Source organism: Leptonychotes weddellii, chromosome 9, assembly GCF_054177405.1.
Source record: "Leptonychotes weddellii isolate Sample4059 chromosome 9, ASM5417740v2, whole genome shotgun sequence".
In the NCBI taxonomy this organism is placed as follows: Eukaryota; Metazoa; Chordata; class Mammalia; order Carnivora; family Phocidae; genus Leptonychotes; species Leptonychotes weddellii.
This window is the reverse complement of record NC_138377.1, coordinates 82,808,039-82,822,863: the sequence shown is the minus strand read 5'-3', so window position 1 is coordinate 82,822,863 and position 14,825 is coordinate 82,808,039. Positions and strand designations below refer to the sequence as shown.

At 38.8% G+C, this 14,825-nt stretch overlaps 1 protein-coding gene across 1 annotated transcript in view; it reads left to right on the top strand.

Moving 5' to 3' along the window:
* The window catches only part of MYO5A (myosin VA), a 181,335-nt gene that overhangs the window by 88,901 nt on the left and 77,609 nt on the right, over positions 1 to 14,825 (top strand). The window contains exons 7-11 of the mRNA XM_081831863.1: positions 1,566 to 1,647; positions 2,009 to 2,116; positions 4,107 to 4,213; positions 10,383 to 10,648; positions 11,735 to 11,816. Coding sequence (XP_081687989.1) covers positions 1,566 to 1,647; positions 2,009 to 2,116; positions 4,107 to 4,213; positions 10,383 to 10,648; positions 11,735 to 11,816 — 645 coding nt within the window. The remainder of the gene's footprint in view (positions 1 to 1,565; positions 1,648 to 2,008; positions 2,117 to 4,106; positions 4,214 to 10,382; positions 10,649 to 11,734; positions 11,817 to 14,825) is intronic.

The window sequence follows — 14,825 nt, the reverse complement described above, 5'->3', positions numbered from 1 at the left end:
AATTCAAGGATATGATGGTAGAGTATAAGGATTCAGTTTTGTATGAACAGTAATATTACAGTTGAATTTTTAAAGTATGTATGTGGAAAAAGGACTGTTAGGAAATACTAAGAAATTATATTAAAATTATACATGTATAATATATATACATATATTAAAATTATACATTTTGTAAAATGTTTTATTGATGTTAAAATGTATAAACTAAAATGATATAGATGATGTAGTGCATTTGTGGATTTCTTACAAACAACCAGTAGTGATCTGGTCTGACATATGGCAAAGCTAGAATATCCTTTTTCATTTAAAGTGTTAGGAAGACCATGAACCTGAAGGGTACTGTGAGAAAATATTGAGTACAGGTTTACCCCCTTTTCCAAAAGTAGATTGGTCCTATGAAACCTGTTGTAAGCTGAAATGGTGTAAAATGAAGAAAAAAATTACCATTAATTTATATGGAAAAATTTCTGAGCATCCCCAGACCCCAAAAATAACCTCTCTTAGGCTTTTCTGATACCTTAGGACACATCTTGCTAACAGATGCACAAACTAAATCGAGATAAAGCACAGATGCTCACAGACACATTTCAAAGCTATGGCAGCTCGACGCTGAGATGCTGAGTGTAGTTCCCTGGGAAGGAGCCTGGCGGTCCCACGGTCGCTGCTGGGGGTGTGCTGCCTCTTTAGTGGCTCGCTGCAAAATAACCGCTAGACACTAGTTTTTACTTTTCTGTAAAAACTCCTCTTTGGGTTTCTTTTGGTTAGCAAAACAGATGGTAATGTAGGCCTTCTGCAAAAATGAAGTGGTATAGTGCGAACTTTAGAAAAGCAGGGGATACCTATATTTCAAAAACATGGTTTTAGTTTTCCCCAAAGGCAATGATCTTATGACAATAGCATATACCAAACTGCTCTTTACTTCAAAAAACATCGTTATCAGATAATTTTTGTTGAATGTGACCAACAGATACACATTCATACATATATGCACATAGCTAATAAATCATAAGATTTAACAATCATAAACCTATATTAGGAAATTTAGGGAGGGACAACTTATGACACTGAGATAATTAAATATTAAAATTTTATTTTATGGGGGCACCTGGGTGGCTCAGTCGGTTGTATCTGACGCTTGATTTCAGCTCAGGTCATGATCTCCGGTTTGTGGGATGGAGCCCCTAGTCTATGCTCAGTGGGGAGTCTGCTTGAGATTCTCTCCCTCTGCCCCTCCCCCCACTCTCTTTCTCTCTCTCTCAAATAAATAAATCTTAAAAAAAATTTGGGGCACCTGGGTGGCTCAGATGGTTAAGCGTCTACCTTCAGCTCAGGTCATGATCTTCAGGTCCTGGGATTGAGCCCCGTGTCGGGGGCGGGGGGGGCTCCCAGCTCAGCGGGGAGTCCGCTTCTCCCTCTCCCTCTGCCTCTCCCCCTGCTTGTGCTCTCTCTGTCTCTCTCTCTCTCAAATGAATAATAATAATAAAAAATCTTAAATTTATTTTATGATTGAATTTTCTGAATTTTAGGTTAAAATGCTATAATTGAAAACTCTTCTTATTTCAAAGGCAGAAGAGGAGAGAAACTATCATATCTTCTATCAGCTTTGTGCTTCAGCAAAGTTACCTGAATTTAAAATGCTGCGATTAGGTATGACTATGGTGTTAGATTTATTGTTTTGGTATTGTTTTCCATTAATTCCTGAGTTCATAAACTTACTAAAAAGAGGATTATCTTATACTAAAATATTTATGAATAAAATGATAAGAAGTCTGCAGTTGGCTTCACGATAACCTGGGGAGGGGGAAGGGGTGAACAGCTGCATAATAAATGGAGCAGGATTGGCCTTGAGTTGATACCTGTTTAAGATGAATGATGAGTACACAGGCAGTCGAACTCCAGACTCTATACAGTTAACTGGGCTATCATTGTCTCTACTTCAGAGTGGACATAAGGGTAGGAGTCAAGGCTTTTTCATAGACTGCAAATCTTTTATTTTCGTTAATTGCAGGAAATGCAAATAACTTTCATTACACGAACCAAGGTGGCAGTCCTGTGATTGAAGGAGTTGATGATACCAAGGAAATGGCACATACCAGGCAGGCCTGCACTCTGCTAGGTAACAATTATATTTTTGAGCTCTTAGGAGCAGTAGTTCTCTGATTCAAGCAATCTTTGTTTGGAATATTGGCTTAGCTTTGTATTAGGTGGTGAGTGTTGTTGGGAGATTTAACATTCATCCTTATAAAACATCTTTGGGCAGCAAATGAACACAAGGTTTCTTTTTGGGGTGATGGGAACTATTCTAAAATCTGATTGTAGTAATGGTTGTACAACTAATCACTGAATTGTTTGCTTAAAACAGGTGAATTTTATGGTATGCAAATTATCCTTCAATAAAGCTGTTTAAAGAACAAATTGAGGGCATTAGGGGAGGTAGGACCTACTAATTCTTTGTTTAAATTTTCATAAAATCTGAAACCTAAAGCTAAATGAAATGGGTTCCTGAACAAGCTCACATTTTATAGGGTTTTCGCCTTTGTTTTTGTTTCGCCTTTTTTTTTTTTTTGTCTGTCTTTTGTGGTTGGGAAATGTGGTTGAGCTGCTGTAGTCACAAAACACTATATTGCATGTAGATTATTCCACTGTTTTAAAAATGGCTCAGATGTCACTGTCTTGTTTCTGAGATTTAAAAAATATGGGGTCTACATGCAAGTAAATTAATCTTTAGAACTGCAATGTACAACTTTTAGTGGTGAATTATTTATTTTAAAAACCTCAAAATATAGGGACGCCTGGGTGGCTCAGTTGGTTAAGCATCTGCCTTCAGCTTAGGTCATGATCCCAGGGTCCTGGGATGGAGCCCCGCATGGGGCTCCTTGCTCAGCAGGGAGCCTGCTTCTCTCTCTGCCTGCTGCTCCCCCTGCTTGTGCTCTCTCTCTGTCAAATAAATAAATAAAATAAAATAAAAAAAACCTCAAAATATAAATAAATAACATCATGTGTTGGTATTTTGATGAGTACTATGAGGTGAGTTAATTTAATTTAAAAGCATTGCTAATCAGAGTGTGGTCCAGGACCGTAGCGGAGCTTGCAAAAATTCAGAAACTCAAGACCGATCTCAGACCTACTGAATCAGAATCTGCATGTTAACAAGATCCATTGGTGATTTGTGTGCACATTAAAGTTTGAAAAATACTGCTATACTTCTAGGGCTAAATCTATTTGTAAATAGAAAATTGCAAGTTTGTAAAAGCCATAATTAGGAGATAGTAAAAACATTTATTATAAGATCAACTCTCAGTTACCCTGTATATGATTACATATTTGGAAATAATCTTCCTATTTTTACTTCTATATAATTATATATAGTATTCAGGAAAGTCTTACCTTACTGAAAAAGGAAACCGGATCTGAGAAAACGTCAAGGCTGCCCAGCTTTCTCACCCTACCTCATCCGTCAGTTGCTGCTTTAATGTTGCATTTCGATGTTCCCTCATCAAGCTGGGTGCAACATGAGCCTGAACACTTCCCATCTCGGGGTCTCTTTAGCTTATACTTGTTCTGTAGTTAGAAGAGGTAGTTAACATAATCTGACATAAAATAGCCTTATTGGGCTACCACTTGCATTTGGAGTAGAGAAAATAGAAAAGGTAATAATGTTAGTAAAATACTTAAATCCAGGGTGTGATGATGATGATAATTTGTTTAGCATTTACCATGTGCGTGCTAAGTATACTAAACGACTACATGCATTTTCTCATTTAATGTTCATGGATGCCCTTTGAGATAGCCCCTACTATTCCCGTATCTCAAATGAGAAAACAGAAACATAGAAGGGTGATGTTCCGTGCCCATGTGAGATGGCAGGTCAGGAGCAACACCAGCCCTTGAGCCCAGTTCTCGCTCCCTTCACGTCCTGCCCGTCCTGCCCGTGCTCCCAACCATGATGCTACACTGTGTTACATGCTGATAGCAACAAAGATGAGGATGTGGTTAACCATGACATGTTACCATCTGCACATCTGGCAATATTCAAGAGTTAAAAATAGGCTTAACATTGGCTGCTGTAATGGTTTATAATCACTTGTTCATTTCCTCTGTTTCAGGAATTAGTGAGTCTTATCAGATGGGAATTTTCCGAATACTTGCTGGCATCCTTCACTTAGGCAACGTTGCATTTATATCTCGGGATTCAGACAGCTGTACAATACCTGTAAGTTCAGAATATGCTTAGTGTGATAGCAGGTTATTTGTGTTTCAGTTTTGTTGATTCTTTATGGAAGCAGTATATTTGAAGTCTCTCCTATCATTATCAGAGAGATAAATTATCCCAAGTAGAATCTGGAACTGAAAGTAGGAAATATGGATGCTAATCCCTGGTGCACAGTGATTGTCTGTGTTAGGGGTAAGGGAGAGAGAGAACTTGGATACATGTCTGGTCCATATGAACAGAGATGGGAAGAATTCGATGTGAAAGTTGGATTGGGGCCATGGAGTTCATTTGGCCCATGGCACAAATACCAATAATTGAAAACTTTGTGTCTTCAGCTGTGGAGTTGTAACATAGTTTAAAAGTTATTGAAACAACTATTAGCAGTGGTTACTCCTGAGAAGAGGAACTAGATGGCTGGGGAGCTGAGTGTCTTCACTAGGATTTGCATATTCTTTCACACATAGTGATAACTGCACATTGAGAATTAAAACCCAATTCCATATGTGGAAATGTTTGTTTAAAATGTAACAAAGCCTGGTAGTCTCAGATTGTCCTCACTAGGCATTTATGATTTGCAGTATTTGCTGATCACCACCATCAAGTATAACACCTGCACGCACGCACACACACCCACATACACATATAGTTTTAGGTATTTTTTTAACTTTATGAGAATGGAGGAAATTTTAATATAATTAATTCTTTTTCCATCCTGCTTCCTCAAGATTGTGATAGGAAACAATCTTAAGATTTGTTTCACTCTTCAGATACCCAAGTTGATATTAGCAAATCTACATGTAGATTAATTCATGACAAATTTATATAAATGAGATGTTAGTTTTGAAATATATGTTTCAGTGTCTCTGCCTGGATTCAATCCCTACTTTACTGTTTAATCTGTGTTTTTTGGTGGGTTGCTTACACTTCTCTGAACCTCTTTTTCCTCATCTGTAAAATGAGACTTTTTTTATCCAGCAATTTTCGAGTAGGTTCTCTGATTGAGCTTCATACTGGATAAATTTTATATATATATGTGTGTGTGTGTGTGTTTTAAAGATTTTATTTTTAAGTAATCTCTACACCTAACGTGGGGCTTGAACTCACAACTCCCAAGATCAAGAGTCTCATGTTCCACTGACTGAGCCAGCCAGATGCCCCATGATAAATTATATTTTTTAAAAAAAGTAATAAATATGAAAAATCTACTGAGAGGCCAGAAACTAAGTGAAAATAGGAGCTATGAGAAAGAAGTAGAGCCCTGGATTTAGGGCTCACCTTGAGGGCATTTACTGAACCCAGTGACTATGAACTTTAGTTTTCTTAGACAAAAGACAAAGCCCAGGACTCATATAAACAGGGGAACCCCTTCCTAAAGCTGAGACCTTACATGGGAAACTAGTAGTAAACTTGCCCACCACCTACTCAAAGAGTACAAAGAAAAGTTGATCTGGCTTGAGCAAGCCTTGGTGCTAAGTGTAGGACAAAATAGTTCCTAAAAATTTACGGCAATGAACTGACCCTCACAGTTACTCCCAGACTGATTTTGTAGTTCCTAGATGGTCCCAGAAAGCTAAATACAGAAAACTTAGCTTAAATTGGTCCTGGATTGGTGGTGCCTTAGATGCCTGTTAGAAGCAAATGTAAGTATGGGGATTAACATAAGAATAAAAAAAAAAAAGAAGCAAATCTAAATCTACTTTGGATGATCCAGGTCTCAATAGAGTCCCATGAGAAAAGTTACAAGAAATACTGGCTCACAGTCAAAAATCACAGATTCCACAAAGAAACAAAATAGGAGGAGCTAGGCAAAACAACAGATAAAAGTCAAACCTATTAAGGATGCTGAAAGAAATTAATAGCAAATTTGACACAACTGAGGAGAGAAGAGATGAGCTAGAAGAGAGATGTGAAGAAATTATCCAGAATGCAAGATAGGACCCAGAGATGGAGCACTTAGAACATAGGAGAGGTGAAGGTTGGAGTAATAAAATCTAATTTTAATCCAATGAGAATTCCTAGAGAAAAAAAAAAATGAGGCAGACATAACATTTGAAAAGATAATTACAAATTTCAGAAATTGTGAAAATGACTCTAAACCTCAGATTAGGAAAGTCCACAAAATCCTAATTAGAATAAATGAAAAGAAATCCACCCAAGGCACACCATAATGATAGCAAAGGCAGAGAGAAAATTCTTAAAACAGGCAGAGAGAGAAGACATACTACTTTAGAAGAAATAACAGTTAAACCGTTAGCTCACTTCTCAACTACAATAGAAGCCAGAAAACACTATCTTCAGTGCTCTAGAGTAAATAACTATTAACTTAGAATTGTATATCCCATAAAAAGATCTTTCCAGAATGAGGGAAGAATAGAAGTGTTTTCAGACAAATAGAAATTGGGAGATTTTGTCCCTAAGAGGCCCTCACTAATGGAAATGTTAAAGGACGTGGTTTAGGCAGAAGGAAAGTGACCCAAGATAGATCTAAAAGTAGAGAATGAATGGTGGATCAATAAACTAGGAAAGCACATGCAAATATAGATAAAATTTCATTAATTAAAACAATAATAATTATGAATAGTGTATTGGGCTAGAAAAGACGGAACTCCCCACAAAATACTTAGTAGTACCAAGGGAAAGGTAGGTATCTTTACAGTGGAGAAACTTGGCAGGCATTCCTTAATCAGGTGACTGCAATCGACAGGACCAGTAGCGAGACCAGTCAACATCATAGAACTTTTTTTGTTGTTGCTTTTGTTGTTGTTGTTTGCTTTTAAAAAGTCTTTAAAGATATTTCTTTATTTCTCTGGTTTGTAGCTTAGAGTGAACATGGTTTTTTTTAAGTTTTTTATTTTAACTCTAGTATAGTTACCATACAGTGTTAGATTACTTTCAGGTATACAGTATAGTGTCCAGCACGTCCATACAACACCCAGTGCTCATCACAAGTGCCCTCCTTAATCCCCATCACCTGTTTCACCCTTCCCCCCACCCACCTCCACTTTGGTAACATCAGTTTGTTCTTAATAGTTAAGAGTCTGTTTCTTGGGCTTTTTCCATAGTTTGGCTATTGTAAATAATACTGCAATAAATATAGGGGTGCATGTATCCCTTCGATTTAGTGTTTTTGCATTTTTTGGGTAAATACTCAGTAGTGTGATTACTGGATCACTGGGTAGTTCTATTTTTAACTTTTTTTCAGAGTGTTTTCTGGGAACTCTAATTTTAACTTTTTCCATACTGTTTTCCAGAGTGGCTGCACGAGTTTACATTCCCACCGGCAATGCATGTGGGTTCTTTTTTTCTCCACATCCTTGCCAGCACTTGTTGTTTCTTGTGTTTTTGATCTTAGCTATTCTGACAGGTGTGCAGTGATATCTCATTGTAGTTTTTTTTTTTAAAGATTTTATTTATTTATTCTGACAGAGAGAGAGGGAACACAAGCAGGGAGAGTGGGAGAGGAAGAAGCAGGCTTCCCGCTGAGCAGGGAGCCCGATGTGGGGCTCGATCCCAGGACCCTGGGACCATGAACTGAGCTGAAGGCAGACGCTTAATGACTGAGCCACCCAGGCGCCCCTCTCATTGTAGTTTTGATTTGCATTTCCCTGGTGATGAGTGATGTTGAGCATCTTTTCATGTGTCTGTTGGCCATCTGTATGTCTTCTTTGGAGAAATGACTGTTGAACATTATATAACTTCTGATATGATGAACTGAGAGCACAACATCACTTCCCTGGTATTCCTGCCAAGAAGGCATGACCCAAATCTAATCATGAGGTAGCATCATGCATACCTGCATTGAGGGACATACTAGTCAAAAATGTCAAGGTCACAAAAGACAAAAAAAAAGAGTGAAGACCTGTTGAGATTAAAGGAGGCTAGTGAAACATGGCAACTAAAATCAGTGTATGAACTTAAGACTCGATCCTGGGCTATAAAAATGTCTCCCCCGCTCCTGTGCAGCGATTGATTAGATCAACCAGAAAAAAATTGAATTAGATCTATAGGTTAGATAATGGAGTTGTGTCATTGCTAATTTTCTAATTCTCTTGGTGATACCATAGTTATATAAGACAATGTCTTTGGTTTTTAGGAGATGCACACTGAAATATTTAGGACTAAAATGGCATCATGCTTGGAACTTCTCTCAAAGGTTTTTTGGGTTTTTTTTTCCTCCCATTCCACTCTCAAAGGTTCTAAAAAATTAATGTGTATGTACATGTATGTGAAGGAGAGAGAATGATACAAGCAAACGTGGTAAAATGTTAATATTTAGGGAATCTGGGTGAAGGGATTTCTTTGTACTGCTCTTGTAACTTTTCTTTTAGTCTAAAATCAGTTCATAAGAAAAAGTTAAAAAAAATAAAGAGAATCATCAGCCCCTGTTCCCCCTAAAAACATAGAACTAGAGTACTAGATAACAACTGGATAACTTGTTTAGGAATTCAGCTATATACTTTTGAAATAGCATTCCTAAAACATAAAGGTACAGAAAGCTTGAAAATAAAAAGTTTAGAAAAGATACATCATAGTAGCTAGAAAAAACCTGGCAGGGCCTGTGTCGATATTGGACAAAATAGAGTTTGGGACCAAAAGCAATACTAGAGATATATAGAGTACTATGTAATGATAGAGATTTTATTCATCAGGAAGATGTAATGCTTCTAAACTTTCATGTACTTAATGGCATAGACTTAACATATATAAAGCAAAAATCAACAGAAACCAAAAGAAGAAATAGACAGCTCTATCATAGTGGGAGATTATTGACTTTCTCAGATAAAGAGAAGAGATAAATGAAGAAGTCTAAAAATTAGTAAAGTTACAGAAAATTTGAACAAAAAAGTTTACAGCCACGATCTAATAGTATGGTAATGCCGTTCAAATAGAGTATGTTTAGAGAGTACTGAGGTCAAATCGTTCATATTTATACGAATGAAATTAGCTGCTTATTTAAGGGAGCTGTAGCATGCTGTTGGTAATGATGCTAGTTTGTATCTGAAGTGATCACTTGGGAGAAGGAGAGATGAAGGAAGGAAGGGACTGCTTCAGTGGGAAGGATCAGGAGGTAAGGGTGCCAAGACACCCAGGTTCTAATGACAACACTGACATACATTGACCGTGTGATGTTTGACAAGCTATCCTCTTGGATTTCAATCATATAGTGATAGGGATGTGCATCCTGGCTATTCCCCAGGAATGTCATCAGAGTCAACTGAAACTTGTGAGTGGAGATGTTCACAAATACAATGCACTCATGTGGATCAAACTAAACAAGTTTTTATTGAATGTCTACTCAATGCAAGGCCTATGGAAGACCTTGTAGGGGATAAGGATATATAAGTCATTAAAGAGATTCTAATCATTCTCATCTAAGAAGTCATGCAAATAACTCTCAAGTTATCTGTTTCAAACCCTTCAGCGGCTTCCCTTTGCTCTCAGGATAAAGATCAGCCATGGTATAGCCTCTGCCTGTCTCTCTGGCTTCATCTCAGATATTTTCTCCCTCACTCAGCGTTAGTCCCTCATACTATAGTTTTCTCCCACCACAGGACTTTTATACCAGCTGTGCCCTCAGCTTGTAGACCCTTTCTTCCCCCTTTCACTGAGTTAATACTTTCCCATCTTTCAGATTTCAGCTCTGTTTCTCAAGGCAACTGGCGCCTGCCTCCTGAGTAGAGCACGCTCCTTTCATATGGAATCATAGGATAGTACCCTTGTTCTCTGCAGTAATTTTACATGTTAGGGAGCAGTCGTTTGACTAATATCCAGTTCTCCTGGTGACTGTAAGTTCTAGGAAGATAGAGGCCATGTTTGGTTTTATTTACTGGCGTATCGTGGGCACTCTAAATATTTGTTGACAAGCTGACAGATCTTCTGATCAACTGACTGAATGAAGGTGCCCGAAGACAGATACAAACAAATAACAGCAAAGAGACAAAGGAAGATGTAGTTTGTGAAACGAGCCCTAGAAGAGATTATAAAATGCTGTCTAGATGCTGGTCTAATGGATGACTGATTATTATCACCGACCAGCTTCAAGTGATCTGGGTGTTCGTTATAAAAAAGAAATTGCTGGGTTTTATTTGTTACTTCTTTGTTAGTGTTTTTTTAGTAAATTCTTATTTGATTGATTTGGTCATAGGAAATAATCCACTCTCTTTGTCAGCCCAAGCATGAACCTCTCAGCATCTTCTCTGACCTTATGGGCGTGGACTATGAAGAGATGTGTCACTGGCTCTGCCATCGGAAACTGGCTACCACCACAGAGACATATATCAAACCCATCTCGAAGCTGCAGGCCACGAATGCCCGTGATGCTTTGGCCAAGCACATTTATGCCAAGCTCTTTAGCTGGATTGTAGATCATGTCAATCAGGCCCTCCATTCTGCTGTCAAACAACACTCTTTTATTGGAGTGCTGGACATATACGGGTAAGTGTATTTGGCTTAATGGTCTGCCACAGAGCATTTCTTTCTAGAGATTATCTGGTAACTCTGAGTGGGTACTAGGTTCTGTCTCCTACTGGTAAGGAGAAAAGAAAATTAGAAGAGCATTTCTAAAAATCTTACTTCATTTGCTAGTTTGCCTTTTCTCGTTACCCTCCTTTAAAGATTTTATTTATTTATTTGAAAGAGAGAGCGAGAGAGAAAGCATGAGCAGGGGGAGGGGCAGAGGGAGAAGCAGACTCCCAGATGAGCAGGGAACCCGATGCAGGGCTCGATCCTGGGGCTCCGGGATCCTAACCTGAGTTGAAGGCTGATGCTTAACCGCTGAGCCACCCAGGCGCCCCTCTGGGTACCCTCCTTTAGCTGTTAATACCTTTCCTATACATTTTTGCTTTTTAATGCCTAGTTTCTTTTATTGTTTAGTTTTTCAAAAGAACCTATGAGATCTCTATTCCCAGTTCTCTTTTATGTGAATATTTAGACACTGAATCTGTAAATTGACAAGAGCAATAGCTTTATCATAATTCCGATTGTTCCCCACCTGGGGATGAATTAGCCCTCAAAAACTCATACTGTTAAATACCTCTAAAATAAATAAATAAGGGCGCCTGGGTGGCTCAGTCGGTAAGCGTCTGCCTTTGGCTCAGGTCATGATCCCAGGGTCCTGGGATCGAGTCCCGCATCGGGCTCCCTGCTCCGCAGGAAGCCTGCTTCTCCCTCTCCCACTCCCCCTGCTTGTGTTCCTGCTCTCACTGTGTCTCTCTCTGTCGAATAAATAAATAAAATCTTAAAAAAAAATAAAGTAAAATAAAATAAATAAATACATACATACATACCTCTGCATGCTGAAGCCTTCAAAAAATGCTCTCTGCTATGTGGCTGATGCCTATCTGCTGTGTATAGATTCCATGTTACTGATTTATAAACTTTTATCTTCACTGATGGTGGAAAGAAGGTTTCAGAATGTTGGGAAATTTCCCATTTCTTTCTTTCTAATGGGCACATTTTGAATATTTTAAAAAGCTGTTTGTTTCTTTTTCTCCTCTTCACATATTATTTTTGGTTTTACAGATTTGAAACATTTGAGATAAATAGTTTTGAACAGTTTTGCATAAATTATGCAAATGAAAAACTACAGCAACAATTCAATATGGTAAGAATTTTCTTTCTTAACCAATTTCTACTATAAATTATTCTTTTGAATTCCCACTCTGTGTTTCAAGTCTAGTTTCTGAAATGAGGTTGTAAATTGCAATTATTATGTGGGCTTTAGAACAACTGAGCTGCTGAGGAACTTATGATTAATAAATGAGTGCAATGTTAAAGAATGGTATGGCCCAGATAGGATTCAAGGTGATCTTCAGATTACAGCCTGGGAATAGTAAAAATTTGGTTGAAATAAATTGAGTGATGGAAGCAGGGAGTGCGTTAGATAGTAACACAGGCAGTTTGAAGTTTCGAGCCCAGGATATCCTTCAGTGTGCTGTTCCTGTGGAGTGAAGACTATCTTAACTCACACTTGCTGTATCTGCAAGATGCCAGCATGAAAAATCAGAACACGCTCTCTTTTCTACATATTTTTTTTACATATTCTATTTTATATATTCTCTTTTCAACAGTCTGAGACATTCACCACAACAGTGGCAATGGGAATATTTTGAGAATGGCTCTTGTGGAGTAGTAATATCAAATATTATCAAGCATTATCATGGTATTGGGGAATTTCAAGATATTTAAGAATGAGGGGCAGTAGATTGTAATAGTGAAGATCACAGACCTCCAAAGTAAACTGCTTGGGTTGGAATCCCATTCTGCATTGATTATTCATGGGACCTTGGGCAGGTTAATTGACCTTCCTGGGCCCTAGTCTCCTCATCTGTATAATGGGGATAATGATAGTAGTACCTACTGCATATGGTTGTATAGATTAAATGAGTTAAGATATGCAAAGTTATCAACACATGCCAGGTACAGTTCTAAGTGCAAGATTAGGGATGGTTATTAGTACTGATGAAAGAGGATATTAAAAATGAGTCACCCAGGGTGCCTGGGTGGCTCAGTTGGTTAAGCGACTGCCTTCGGCTCAGGTCATGATCCCGGAGTCCCTGGATCGAGTCCTGCATCGGGCTCCCTGCTCGGCAGGGCGTCTGCTTCTCCCTCTGACCCTCCCCCCTCTCATGTGTTCTCTCTCATTCTCTCTCTCTCAAATAAATAAAAAATCTTTAAAAAAAAAAAAATGAGTCACCCAGGGGCGCCTAGGTGGCTCAGTTGTTAAGCGTCAGCCTTCAGCTCGGGTCATGATCCCAGGGTCCTGGGATCGAGCCCGGCATTGGGCTCTTTGCTCATCGGGGAGCCTGCTTCTCCCTCTCCCACTCGCCCTGCTTGTGTTCCCTCTCTCACTGTGTCTCTGTCAAATAAAAAATAAAATCTTAAAAATGAGTCACCCAAAAAACAAGACCAAAAAAACCCAAAAAAGTCACCCATAGAAGTTGAAGATGGAAGAGAAGAGAGCTGAAGGACAGGAAAAGAGCCCTTAGTATCCTCATTTTATAAAGAGAGAGGACAAGTGGCATGGTCTATAGTTAATGAACAAAAAATAGAAGTTTAAAGGTATTTTAAGTTACAAAATTAGTAAAAATCAAAAGAAGAACTAAATAGTAATATTGGGAGGGCTGGGGAGGGGCACAGTAGAGAGGTGGTATATATGAATTTAGCCTCATCTGTCTCTTCAAGAAATCAATAGATGATGTTTCCAATGAATACATAAAAAAATAGTAGATAAACATATTCTTTAGAGGTAAATATCAGAAGAAATAACTAAGGAAGTTAAAAATGGCTTCCTCCAGAGAGTGAGACTGGGTTGAGGGATGGGACAAGGGATTGTTGCTTATCATCATCAAACCTTCAGACTGTTTGATTTTTTAAAAATATCGCATATATTCTGATGAAAATTTGGACCATCTTTATTTAGCAAGTTAAGAAGCTACTTAGCACAGTGAAATAATGCAGAGGTGATCTTTAAGCCTTAAGCTTATGACTGTTTCCATAAGAATGTGATTGGTGTATTTCTCATCTTTACGTAAGAAACATTAATAAAAACCTATCAGAGACTAAACTGAGCATTATCTTTTTCAAGGTTTTACTGAGATTAATACTTTAATCATCCACAGCCTCTGGTCTTTCCTAGTATGTTTTCACACAAGATGACTGTAAATATAAGGAACCAGCACTGCCCTCATTAGGGATTGGCTCATTTGTCTGTTTGACAAGGACCCCATGTCTTTGCATGTGTGTTTCTGACTTTCTTGTTTCTCTTTCTCTTTCCCTCTGCCTCTGTGAGTCTGTTTCTTCTTCTCTGTCTCTCTCTCTCACACACACACTGTACTGCATCTTAGCTTCTCTCTGCATAGCTGCTCCACTCCCTCTTACTATCAGATGACTTATTCTTCCCTTTTATTTTGTATATATTTTCTCAAGGTTTCTGCTTCCTCAATCCCTTCAAGCTCCCTGTGAACCCAGCAGTGGTTGGATTGCTCCTCTCATCCTCTCCCCTGTCCCCCCCCCACCCGCCCCGGAGAGAGAGGGAGAGCGGGGGGAGGGGCAGAGAGAGAAAGAGAGAGAAAATCCCAAGCAGGCTCCACGCCAAGCACGGAGCCCAATGCGGGGCTCGATCCCACAACCCTGGGATCATGACCTGAGCGGAAAACAAGAGTTGGACACCTAATCGACTGAGCCACCCAGGCACCCCTCTTCTCTCGTCCTCTTAACTTGCCTTTTCCCCATTCATCTTGACTCAGTTTCAGCTTGCACTGTTAATTGCCCATATCAAAATTCTTACACCTGAGAAAGAGAATCTGATTAACTTCATTCATTTTTCCATCACAGATCTCTAGCAGTTGACTAGCTGTGACTAGGAAGATGGGGTTTCCCAGTAAAGAACTTGGCTGCTTTGGGCCACTCCCTTGGCAGGGATTATGGGTGGGGCAGTGGGCATGAGAAACATGGTGATCTGCATTTTTACAGCTCACAGTCATTACATATTGACCAAGGATCTCTAGCTCATGCCCACATTGTCTTTTTGACAATTGAGTATCCAAAATTTCTGAGGCCTCATGGACTTTTCCAAACTAGGCATAGAAATGTGTATAAGAAACAAGCTCTC